The 13441-nt window shown below is 35.4% G+C and overlaps 1 protein-coding gene across 1 annotated transcript; it reads right to left on the bottom strand.

Moving 5' to 3' along the window:
• Positions 1-1120: 1120 nt before the first annotated feature.
• LYSMD3 (LysM domain containing 3) lies at positions 1121-12178 on the bottom strand. The gene is made up of 3 exons (XM_079144404.1): positions 11952-12178; positions 8500-8765; positions 1121-3572 (listed from the first exon to the last, which is right to left on the bottom strand). Exons 2-3 carry the CDS (start codon positions 8752-8754, stop codon positions 2907-2909), a joined length of 921 nt encoding a protein of 306 aa, XP_079000530.1. The 5' UTR covers positions 8755-8765; positions 11952-12178; the 3' UTR covers positions 1121-2906.
• Positions 12179-13441: the final 1263 nt, after the last annotated feature.

Raw genomic sequence — 13441 nt, 5'->3', positions numbered from 1 at the left:
AAATTTTGCATACATAAAATGAATTAAATAAAGCAAATATATCTATGGTTTAACAGTGCAATATGCACATACTTAGAAGAAAAATACTGATTTCCTGAGCAACATTGTTGTAATTCAAACTAAGAATGATTCCCATCAAAATACACAATTTAAATAGAGATGGAAAAACTCCACCCTGTCACTTCCGACCTTTGCTTCATATTTCAAAAACTATATCCTTCATTTCCCAACTAGGTAATGTTGGGAGTAGATCTTACTAAATAGTGGTTCATTTAGAGAACTTTCTAGGCCACTGAACAAGCAGGTAAGAGTTCAGAAAAAAAAAAAGCAAAACAAAAAGTTCTTTGGGAAAGATAATTTGGCATTACAGATTTCTTTCTCATTCTTAACAGGGCAAGCAGACTATAACCCATCTTTTTTCTAGGGATAGACAGCAAAAATAGTCAACCTAAATGGCTATCTAAAAGTTCAAACCAACTTTTAAGCCATGTTTACCCAGAATTAAAAACAAAAAACAAAAAAACTGCCCTAAAACAACGTATTTTTTCTTTACTTGCAACTCCAAATTTTTAAGTGAGCCAAATACTGTGATTCACAATTTTGTTACATTTGTATACACACACATAAATGTAAAGCCTTAAATTCAGATAAGGGCTTCAACACAATTAAAATCCAATATCAAATTGTGCTTATTATCTAGTTATATAACGTAATTTGCATTTACTATAAATTGAATACCTATTAGTACTTTTAATTTAAAAGCTAAAATTTTAAATCTGAATTCTTATGAAATTTTTCTTTTAAAAACTTGTTAAATTTGTGTAATTAAAATATATAGAAAAGGGAAACTGCCTGATTGTGTTTCATAAGGATATATGTTGTATTTCCTCCAAAAAGGATACTCTGAAAGACAGAAGTGACTTTTAATCAACAAGTATAGTACTTTCTTATTTTAAAAATAAGTTATCAGACCCCTCTGTCACAATTTCAAAGTAAAACTAGCAAAAAGGAATCAGAGTCTCCAATCTTATCAATTTGATATAAACAGATCTTTAAAGGATATCTAGCCTGTTCTAACTGAAATAGTCTGCATTTACTATCCTAAAACTTGATTTTTGGGCAGGCTTACATGGTATATAAACTAGCCAAATTAACAAGGAGCATAAACTAAAAGATCACACTCCTATTTTTGAGATACCAAGGCACATTAAAACAACTGAAAATTATTTTAACTAAAAGATTTGCTGAAAAATCAATTCACAACAACTGTAAGTCCTCTGATACAAGAGCTTAAAATGTTTGGCTTCTTTGTCCTTGTTTTGATGCTTTTCTCCTAAAAGTACATAAAACTCAAATTACCATAAATATCTATATTCATACCATTTCATATCAAGGTTAGAGTTTGTAATGTAAAATAACGGACCAAAAAGCTGAAATATTGAAAATCAGAAAATATGTCCAGAAGAATGAAGTGGTATTATATATCTTAAGGTATATACTTTATTATACACAAAACAGGCAATCCAGATTCCACATGTCACTTCTATTCAATCATCTTTGACACATTTTAAAAACATAGTTTTTAATAAATGAAAGGATAGGATCAGTATGCAAATGTTTCTTAGACTGTCAGATCCACAGCAGATCTTAGAATGTGGTACTATCAAGTCCTTTCAACCATCCACCTTTGGCCTCTTTTCCTCAATATGATGTTACAAATTCAAGAAAAAGAAAATAATTCTAGGTTGGATATTTTCCCTTTGAAAAACAGGTTAAGGGATCAACCAAATACAGCAACTTGTCTCCTATTTAATTCAAAAGGCCTCTTTGTTTTTGTTTAATGAACAAATCTACAACAGACCTCAAAGGTAGGCAACAAAGATGTGTTTTGATCCATTAACTTGTGCTTCAAAGTGAAGGTAGAGATGAGCTTGCATAATTAATACTGAGTCTAACTGGACCATCTGAAACAATGTTTAAATTCTAAAACTTCTATTAACTTACATAAAGTAATATTCTAAAACATTAAATGTAATTAAGGCCTGTTACTATATGTAACAGCAATGATTTATCACAGTATATACGAGTTATTTCCTAAATAATGCTAATCTATACATGTATAACACTTTTCATCAAAGAACTACAAAAAATGTTTTCAAATATCGAAGGCAAGTATTTTAAAAACAGAAGCAGAGGTGGGGTTAAAGGTTCTGTCTTAAGCATTCTTTAAAACACAAAGATTACTTTTAGGTCCTGACCTAATCCAGTGTTCAGGTGATCAAACAGCAATTTCCCAAACATAACACATTATTTTGGGGTCTTAAAAATATTTAATCTATTTCTTATCATCTATTCCAGAAGTATACATTGTTTCCATTAGTTTCTACTTGTGCTTTCACAGCACATGTGTTAAATGTTTTTAAAAAGTTTCAAGATGAATGTTAAGTACTCACTGATGAGTAATTTCAGAATCAAACTTTTTGCAACTATTTTGGTGGTTCATGGTATATTTTCTTCAGTTGAAAACATCTGAAACTATCATTATTCTGCTTCAAAATTTTATCATGAATAATCTTAAATAAAATTTAAACATAACTAGTCTTGAGGAAGAAAAATGATACATCTTCCAACTTGAGAACTTCCTCAGCAAACAAATTCATTTCTGCTTTAAGAATTCATATCACAGATTCACAGATTGACTATTTTTAACATCAACAATTAACAATTGCAGGGATTTTATACATAATCCACTTGTAAATGGCTCAAAAATTTTTAGAAAGGTAAAAAATAAAAAAAGCATCGTCAATCTCCCTAAACTCTACCTCTGAAGTAGATGCTGGATATAACTCCAGTTCGCCACATTACAGGTACACAAGATCACTATTACTTTGATTATGAGCTAATTGCTATGTTTTGTGTTGAGCAGCAGGTGGCCGAGAATCTTCTCTATATAGTTTATGATCATCTTGTTGACCAATATGTATTCCTTTAGTTGGAGCAATTCCATTTTCCATTTCTCTATGCTGTGATGGGGGTGTGATTCCTGAATGGAAATGTGAAGAGTCCACTGTTGAATGGTGACTAACATCCACTTTAGCTAAAATTTCATAATACAGTAAATAAAATACTGGTGTTATTATACCTACTATTAACATTATCACTACAGCTGTCCACCACCCTATTCCCCAGTCTGCTCCATAATAGGGATCCTTACGTTGAGTGTTTTTGTTATCAGGTTCAAAACGGATTTGTTGTGCTGTTAAGGCAGACACTACCTCATTAAGGTTCTCTTTCTTGGTGTCTGTACACTTTACTATTTGTTCTATGTCTCGGTCTACTTCTTTTAAAAAACTACCAGCTGACTCACTAGAAGAAAGACAGTCATTAGCTGGTGAAACTTCCTGTTGTTCCGGAGCATACTGAATAGATGAAGGACGTGAAGCCTGTCTTCCTTTTGGAGGATAAAGTGTTTCAGTCAATGAACTAAACTTTTTAACTGGAATTTTGACAGACCTAAGGGCAAAAAAGTCTTGATCGCTGATGAGATTGTTAACTCTCTTGATATCTGCTACCTGTAAAAAAGAAAAAATATTCAACAGAATTCTAAATCACACTATAGCCAACAACTGTACTGATCTCACTTCTTTCAGAGGGGAAAAAATGAGTTTAATTGAGTAGTATTAAGTTACCACACCCAGAGAGATTTTAATTTTTCTTGTAGATGAGAATCTAAAACACATTTGATCTACCAGGCTTTGGAGATAACGAACTATTTTTTAAAATCACCCACATATTAGTAACACAAATTAGTATCATTTAAGTAGATTCTAGGATCCTTTGTTGTTTCCCTTTGTATGTGATGCACAAATATCACCGTTCTGTTGTGTCTGTAAGCAGTTTGTAAAAGGAAGGATTATAGATACTTATGTTCTTTATTTCAATTTAGCAAATGGAATGTAAGCAAATGTTAACTTACCCAAGTGCCATAATTTATCAAAACTATGAAGCCATCAACTCTACGATGCACCATTATTTCGTGTTATCTGGTTTTTATATAGTTCTGATGGGAGGAGGAGTTGTAATTTTATTCATTTGTTGGTTAATTGGTTTTGCTTATTTGTTTGTTGGTTGGTTTGGCAGTGCTGAGGATTGAACCCAGGACCACATACGTGCCAGGCAATTGCTCTACCACTGAGCTACATCACCGGCTTATATTATCTTTAAGGCAGGAAAAACCCACACCAAATAAGAAACCATCATCCTAATTTCAAAGATGTCAGAAGTGTGAATACCTCATGTACATATGATTGCATAACCAATGTGATACTACAATATGTACAATCAGAAAAATGAGAAATATTCCATTTATGTATGATTTATAAAAATGCATAAATGCATTGTTATATATAACTAATTAGAATAAAAAAATTTAAAAAACATTTTTAAAAGACCATATCTTAGGGGGCTAGGAAGATAGCTCAATCGGTAGAGTACTCGGCTTGTAAGCACAAGGCCCTGGGTTCGATCCCCAGCACCCAAAAAAAAAAAAAAAAAAAATTAAGACCATATCTTAGAATATAGTAATTTAAGCCTCTCACTTTTCTTCAAAGGCCATCCTCAGTGTAAATACATGTTTGTCACCTGTAAGATCAGTTAAAGATATGTTTTCCCTTCACATATTAAATAACCTCTAACTGTCCATATATCCTATGCTATTGTGATGAGGGGTAAGATAGGCGTATTTCTCAGGTTACCAATTAGTATGCTAGGCTCTCTCATCACATTTATTATTTCCATTTATTGTTCTTGTCAATGCTTTAATCTAAGCTCTTATGTATTATCCAACTAAAGTCAGAGTGGTAGAGTCTAGAATGGAACTTACATTGTGGTGTATGATGATACCATTCAATGAGATATGGAGTACTGTGTTTGGTGAGAACAGGATGAACAGATTTTTAGACACATTGGCTTTGAGGTGCTTGAGATACACTAGTGGAAGGTGTTGAAGATTTATGTATGAAACTCAGAAGAATGATCTGAGAATTAGATAACTTTACTAGAAAAAGAAAGGAGGAAAACATGATAGGAATGGCAACATTTGAGGGATATGTTGAGAAAGAAATTCACAAAGGAAATTAGAAGAGCAGCCAGGGAGGCAATATACAATGGTGGTTAAAAGCATAGGTATCTAGGTTTGAAGCATGATTCACTTTCTAGCTGTGGGTTGAGGCAACTTGTTTAACCTTTTTTCCATTCAAATTTCCATACCTATAAAATGTCAGTGATAATACTACCTACCTTGTAGGGTTGGTGTGAATATGAATGGATTAAAATGTATGCAAATGGGCTGGGATTGTAGCTCAGTGGTAGAGGGCTTACCTGGCACATATAAGGCACTGGGTTCAATCCTCAGCACCACATATAAATAAATAAAATTATTGTGTCCATCTACAACTAAAAAATCTAATAAATAAATGCTATGAATGTTAGCTATTATTAAATATTAGCAGGGGGGAAAATCTGAAAACAGCCAAATCTGGCATGTCAAGCAGAGAGAGTTTTTAGGAGTGGTAAATGGAATCAAATGTAGATTAGTGATCAAGTACTATGAAGACTGAAATTGGAAAAATTCATATTGGAAAAATTCTATTGGAGTGTGTATATATATATAGGAGCAGGGGTATAGGACTGAAGAATAGCTAAGAGATAAGATTGTAAAGATAAAGGGAACTCTGTCATCATACGACTTTGGGACAGTTTTGTCTTATAGTAAATGAAGATTAACTGATAAACCCCAAAGCTTGACCCCATTTTCTTTAAAAGCTCTTTTGTTTGTATTCTATTATAGTAACTGCTCAATATTCTTTCTAAACTATGCTTCAAAAATTTAGCATCTACTTAGGTTCTCTCTTTGGACTGTACCTATGTTTTGTTTTTCTAAAATTCCTTGGTTGCTTTTAGGATTCCAACTCTGAGTTTTATTCTTCTCATCATTGTTTTATAGCAGACATATTTTAAATAATTCTTAAGACCATTTATAAACAGAATATAGCCCTTAAATCCTTTTCTAAGGTTAATTTTTCTCTGCTAATTGAGCCACCCCCAAAGGGGAGAACTGCATATCGTAATACCCTAATTTTGTTGTATCAACTTCCCCACTACTGTGGCAATCCCATCTCTCCTCTAATGTTAACTAATCAGTTTTTATCGCTCTTCCTTTTAAATGACAAATCAGCTAATATATCCTGTGATTTTCCCCAAATTTTCTATCAGCTTCTTTTCTATCCTAATCACAATTATTTTGGTCTTAGCCCTTATTATCTTCATTTGAATTATTCCAACAATCTCTTTACTGGATCCCTTCTAATTCAGCAGCAGAGTCCTTTCTCCACCATTTTGTTTCACTTCTATTAAAATTATAATGATGTTCTTTTAAAATACAGATCAAACTTTCCCCCAGTTATCTCAAAGTGCTTCATCCCAATCAGCCTGTGCCACTCATTTCTTTAACACTTATTAAAATTCCTTCTATTCTTCATCTTATTTCCTTCTTGGAATCTCCACACCACTGTCAAGTGCCTGAAATACTTTCTCCTTTTCACCTCATTTGAAATATGACCTATTTTTAATTGCTCAAATGGCATTTCAAATTTTCCTCCTTTGAGAATTTACTAGCTTTACTAAGGAAAGCTAATGTCTTTCTCTACTGTACCACACTCTTCTCCTGGACCTCCACCTTGTTTGTAGCATGGCCTCTCTACGAACTTTCTAAGACACATTCAGTCATTTATTTCTCACTGGTCTATTTCTCTATTAAACATGTATATACATGTCTAATTGCACTAAAAAGTTAATCAGATATTTTCCAATAATAATTATAGGAATTGTGTTGCCATACATGAACAAGTTAGGGAACAAAAACTACCACTCAGTTCTTACCTTAACAAAAGTATGCATTTCAATAAAATATTTTAATAAAGTTTTAAATCAAAATCTATAATGTATTTTGTTTTGAATTTTATGGTTATAATTATATTTTTGAATAGTTATTACTTTATTTAGAAAAAATATACATACAATCTCATGGTCACAAGAAGATTTTTAAGCAATTTCAATTTTTACATATATATATGCATATTCATATATCAAAAATTTATAAATGTGTTCCTATTGCAAGATAGTACGAGAGGTAATCAGTAAAAGCTTTTCAAGTACAAAAATATTTTACATTATGAAAAATTCTGTGGAAAGATGAAAATATGAAAGAGAAAAAATAAAAGAATTTCACACTACTAAAAAATAAGAGCTCTCGTGTGTGTGTGTGTGTGTGTGTGTGTGTGTGTATGTGTGTATACATATATGCACACATAAAATATACATATGTTTTCTTTTCTGTTTTTTCTTTCTTTTTCTTTTTTGGTACCAAGTATTAAACTCAGGAGCACTCCCACTGAGCCACATCCCAGCCCTATTTTATATTTTATTTAGAGACAGGGTCTCACTGAGTTGCTAAGCCCCTCACCACTGCTGAGGCTGGCTTTGAACTTGAGATCCTCCTCCCTCAGCCTCCCAAGCCACTGGAATTACAGGCATGGGTCACCTCACCGGGCTACCTTTTTCTTTTTTAAATGAAGATTTCAGATAGCAAATCTTGGCAGTATTTTGAATTCCATGGACACATTTAAGGAATATTCTAATAGTCTTATTTTTTAACATCAACATTGACAACATTCTGGGTATTACATTCTTTTGTGACTATTTTAAATTATTTGGGGGAATTTAAAACGTTTACTTAAAAATATGCATGGAGGTACATACTAGACACATTTCAGATTCTATTTGATTAGGAGTATGAGAACAAAAAATTAGAAAACCAATGTTCTAACCAATTTCCTCATCAACATATTAACATGAAAACATGTCATGCTAAAGGCCCAATATTGAGATGACACAGATGGGTTTAAATATAGAGTTTAGTACCCACTAAAATTAAAAACATGCCTTTCATTTTATTGGGAACCTATCCCAAAAAGGTACTATCTTTTAAAGTTATGATGCTATTCAGTGTATAATGTAAAACACCAAGAAAATCCTCACTATTCATGAGTAGAGGATTGCTTACTAATAGTATGAACATTATACAGGTATTTAACTAATGAGTTAGAACTAAGACTATGAGGGATGATCATGAGGGACAGCCATCATATACTAAGAAATAAATACACAAGTTGCAGAGTAATATGCTTAATATATACCAAACTTAAAAACAAAAATAATCAACCCCCAAATATACACACACAAAGTACTTAAAAGCACAAAAGTACAGAAACACTAGTTATATCCATCCATAGACATGACACAGGCTTCAATGCAAAGACCAAAAAAAGCAAAAAAGGGAAGAAGTAACAAAAGGACACAGAATTAATTTCAATTAGGTTGGACTAATAAACAAATAATTTATTCTGAACTGCATTATGTAAAGTTAAATTAAAAACTTACCGTACAACAGTACTGAAGGGCTATTGCATTTAAAGTATCCCCTTCCTGGATATCTTTTGTTAGTACAATAATGTCATCAAGCCTATCTCTTGATGTACTTCTTCGGATTTTCTCTTTTCCTCTGGATCGAAGCTCATACACTTCAGCATCGTCTTCCAACATATCAGAGTCTGTACAATTTCCAAAAGCATGTACTTGACTACTCAACTGAATTCCTGTGAGAGGAAAACTACGATTCTGATGCCTCCCTGCCATAATGTCAAGATCTGGAGGGGGAAGGAAAAAAAAACCCAGAATGTAGATAGTTCATTTGACTTATTGACAAATACTGCATAAAAAAAAAAAAAAAAAAAAAAAAAAAAAAAAAAAAATGCCTTCAGTTATTTAAAAACTTAAGGCTCGAGTTTTATAACTGTTGACATACAACAAACATATCTGGGTGGAGACAATGTCATGGGATGAAGAAGTAATCCAGCGGATCGCATAACACAAAACATGTTGGGGTAATTATTTTTTAACAAGGCAAATGCTACAGGTATTTTTGGTTAAAAAAATTGTTAATCTTATTCTGAGTATGGGAAGAAAAATCAGGCAAATTATTTTTGTATATGTCTTAAAAATTTGTGGCTAAACTATAACTAAAACTATAGTCAGATAGAATCAAGTATATTTTACACATACACAAAACTTTTATGAATTCAAAACTTTCTGGCTTGTGTGTTTTAAGTTCACACAGGATTGAAATATCTTCACACTATTACTCTCTGGATCATGTTAACATCAGAATTTGTATTTAGTGTAAAATATAAAGCCTTCTATATAGGTCAGGATTTTGCTCTTGACAGGGACTTTCTTACCCTAGAAATTTTCACCCAATTTAATTTAGAGTTATCATCAAATTGAATTTGTGATACATAAAGGCTGAACAGATTTTAGGTGTGATTGCTTACATGTAATTTAGAAAAAGCATTGTACAACTGAGAGTCGGTCTAAATTTCAAAAGTATCAATTAATACTTTTTGCTTACTTGCCTACTCACTCCCAACACACCTTCATTAAGTTGAGTTATTCTCATTAAAAACAAACACAAGAACCCAGAAAACTAATTTCACATTATTCTGGCTTTGTATTACTTATTCACATAAGAAAGGAGAGACTGCTTTCAGTTATTGTTTTGAAAGGTGGAGAAAGGTGGTTGAGAGGCATTTTAGAGATAAAGTACTTCAAACTTCAATGTGGCTCAGATATGAAAAAAGAAGTTCAAGATCATGTCAAGTTTACTGATTTGCATAAATGAATAAACTTTGGTGCCATTCCCTAAGATATGAATCATTGGAAGAAGAGCTGGGAGTGGGGACATGACTATATTGAATTTCTTTGAAAGCAAAAAGGAATGTCAGACAAGGGAGCTATATAGTGAGTTAGAGGAAAGGCCTGGGTTAGAAATATCATTTCATGACTAATCTGCACATAGGTGAAACTGAAGCTGAATATAGATGAGATCACCTACAGAGTTCAGAATAAGAAAAGAGGGCCCAATATTGAGCCTTAAAGAAGCCCAGCATTTAGTATCTTGGTGAAGATACTAAAATCTGCCTTCAAAGATGAAAAAAGAATGTCCAGAGGAAAAGGAAGTGTAATGTCATGGAAGCCAAGGAGGAAAAATGATGTTCAGACAAAGGATTCAGTTACATTTTAAATACCATGAATGAGCACCAAGTGAAAAAAAAAAAAAAAAAAAAAAAAAAAATCAGAAAAACACAACTCCAAAAGTCTGAATTTGTAAAATGGATGACAATAGATTACATTCTTTATGTAGGCATATACTTAAGTTTTGAAGCTATTTCATATACTTGAATCCAATCCTGAAAAATTGGTTTCCAACCCATTGTAATGCTTTAAAAATTCAAGGGTTTCTATTTAGATAATGTAGTAACTAAAGTTATATGTTAAATAGATTTCAGTTGTTCCCAAAGGTTCTACAGTTTTATTACCAAGAACTAAGATCCCTAATTTGACAGCCACCAAACTAAAGCAATCTACCCACATTTCACATCTCGGTAGTTTTGAAGTCATGATCACACATATTCACACAAAGATAAGAACCAAGTCTTTTTTTATCCTGTATCTTTAATCTAGGGTTTATGTGTGAAGCCTGTGGATTCATGGGCAAATTTTAAACATGTGCACATTTTCTGGGGAAAATATTGTTTCATATTTTTGAAAGGCATCCATGATCAAAAAAGTTGAGAATCACTTAATATACAGCAATTTATGCATGTGGCTATAATGACCCGGTTATTCTGTCCCTTTAGACTTTCTCCCTGAAAGATTACTTTTAAAACTTCAAATTAGGCCAGTACAATTAACTGAAATTTACCAAGCAATACCCACTGGACATTTTGGATATTTATGTCAATTTCTCTCCGTTATATATTGCTATATTTAAGAGACTAGAACTTCACCGATTCTCTCTTTTCACTCTTCTTTGCTATGAAATGCAAGCCGCGAATAACACAAGATAGATATTCCTGTCTGAATAACCAAGAATTGCTTGTGCCGCTAATGAAAGTGAAAAGACTCTGCCCAGGAAGATAATCACCTGAACAAACTACTTAGAGATTATAAAGTACAAAGTATCCAAGTCTTCTGGCTCGATTCTCCTCAACCCTATCAAATTCTATTAGGGCAGGAAAAAGGCATGAAATCCATCTTCAAAAATCTGTAACAAGTTTTCATGCTACACAGATTACAAGCGGCCAGAAAAAAATAATTACCAATGGATACAGTGTTAAAGCTTTCATGAGCTCAGTCTGCAACTGAAAATGGTTTCCCAAACACCATCATAGTACACACAAAAACTGCTGCTGGGTGTTTCACTGACCTTCCTAAGCGGGAAGCGATAAAAGAAACTGCATAAGCTAGTTTCAACACTGGGACAGAATCACAAGAGCTGTGTCCACCTGGGCAATTTTGTTTTTGAAGACTTAATTTCCCTCCCTCTCCACTGCACACCTCGGTTTTGTTTTGTTTGTTTGTTTTCTTTCCCTGTTATCCCTAGCAAGGACTAAATTTCGGATTTTTCTGTCACAACGTCATACTTGGACGATGTGGACGAGATACCATCAGCGAATACTCAACGCCAACACAAAGTTGCGGGGGAAATACGACGTGTTTAAGTGGGAAATGCGCTGTCCCGGAAATCGGGCAGGTGGAAGCCCTTCCTCGGAGCCTCAGTTTCCCCGACCGTGTGACATGCGCTGTGGCGGGGCTGGTATCAAAGGTCTTGTCTCGGGGATGTCCTCCAAGGGAAACCCGGTCCGAGTCCCAGGCCACCGCCCCGCCACACCTGCGACCGAGCTCCGCGTCGACTCCCGGGAGAACTCAGCCGAGTTCCGACGCCGCTGCCAAACCCAGGACCCCCCCCCCATACAGTTCGCCGCCATCTTTACCTGTCCGGTTAGCAAGGGGGACGCAGCAAGGAGACAGATACCAGGTCCGCCGCCGCCGCGCCTGTCCCGGGCAAGTTCATGACCGAGCCTAGGGATTTGGCTGTTCAAGTCCCCCAGCGCCGCCGCCACCACCACTGTAGCTGCCGCCAACGTCTCCGCTTTTCGGACCGTGCGCCGCCGCCACGTCCGCAAACCTGCGATGCGTCATCGCGTCAAGTGGGCGGAGGTGGGAAGGGGCGGGGGAGGAGGCGTAGGGCCGAGAGCGACAGCAAGCCCAGAACCCTGGGCGTCCAACCACAGGCCCACGCCCAGCACGCAGGCGCTTGCAAGCCTCGGGCACCGGGGGCGGGGTCTATTTCAAACCCTGCCCCGTTGACCTCCCCTGAGGTCCCGCCTCCTCATCCCCAGTGGAATAGCTCAATAGTCCCAAGTTCACCAGTCAACTCAGAGACGCCAGACCGCTGGTGGCTGCGCCTTTGTGCATCGTCCACACTTCGCTGGCTAAGATTGTCCCCAACACACAGGAGAGTGGTGCCCAGAATTTGTCGAGGTGTTACTGTGCATGTGTTCTTGCTCTGCATCTGGAGTTTTCTTTAGAAGAAGAACACTGCAAAAGCACAGGTTGTCACCTCTGTTTCAGATAATCTCATGCTTATACCCCTTTTCATGCTAAAATCTGTAGACTCAGGCAGAAGGGGCAAAATACTGACAAACGGAGGTTGGGGGCGTCCTTCCTGGCCATAGGTGAGGAAAGTGAGCCACCTAGAGCCAGGCCTCTGGAAGTGTTTGCCCTGTGGCCTTATTCTCAGGCTCAATGAGACAAGCATGTCAACAACTTGTAACGTAACTTATTTCGGTTTAAAAATTAACTGGAAGTCACTGGTAGTCAATGTTGGATTCTATGCGATATCATTTGTTAAAGAAGAAACTCGTGTTTTCATATATGACTTTTCTCACAAATTACTAAACGAGAAATGAACATGTTTAAATTTACGTAAATGAACGTAAAATAATTTTAATGGGTCTGATGTTTCCCAGTGTTCATGTTACAGGCGGTGCACTTTGACTACCTTGCTAACTCTAATTACAATATCCATTTTAGACACAAATAGCCAGTATGCTGGCTGCATTTCTTTTCAAAACGTCTGAATATTTATACCTCCTGAAGCCGTTGAAACTTTGCTGTAAATTATTCTCAAAGAGTATGTTTCTGGTTTTCTGGAAAGTGTTTCAACAAGGGTTAGGAATTCTGTAGTGCAATTTGAGAGGATAGGCCCTATGCCCCACAATGCTACAAAAAGCTGCAGAAGAGGGGGGGGGGGGGGGTTTGTTCTGTGTGCTGTTGCCCTCATGACACCCTGTCTGTAACCATTTATCACTGAGACATTTTCTCATCAGTAGACAAAGGACATATTCCCCACTTGATGTGTAGGGCTTCAGCTGCTCAGCCCTCATGAATGTTAATAGGAATGCAACCTTCTTTCTACATA

Source organism: Sciurus vulgaris (assembly GCF_902686455.1).
Source record: "Sciurus vulgaris genome assembly, chromosome: 6".
In the NCBI taxonomy this organism is placed as follows: domain Eukaryota; kingdom Metazoa; phylum Chordata; class Mammalia; order Rodentia; family Sciuridae; genus Sciurus; species Sciurus vulgaris.
Note: the sequence above shows the minus strand (reverse complement) of the source record. Positions and strands in the feature narration are given on the sequence as shown.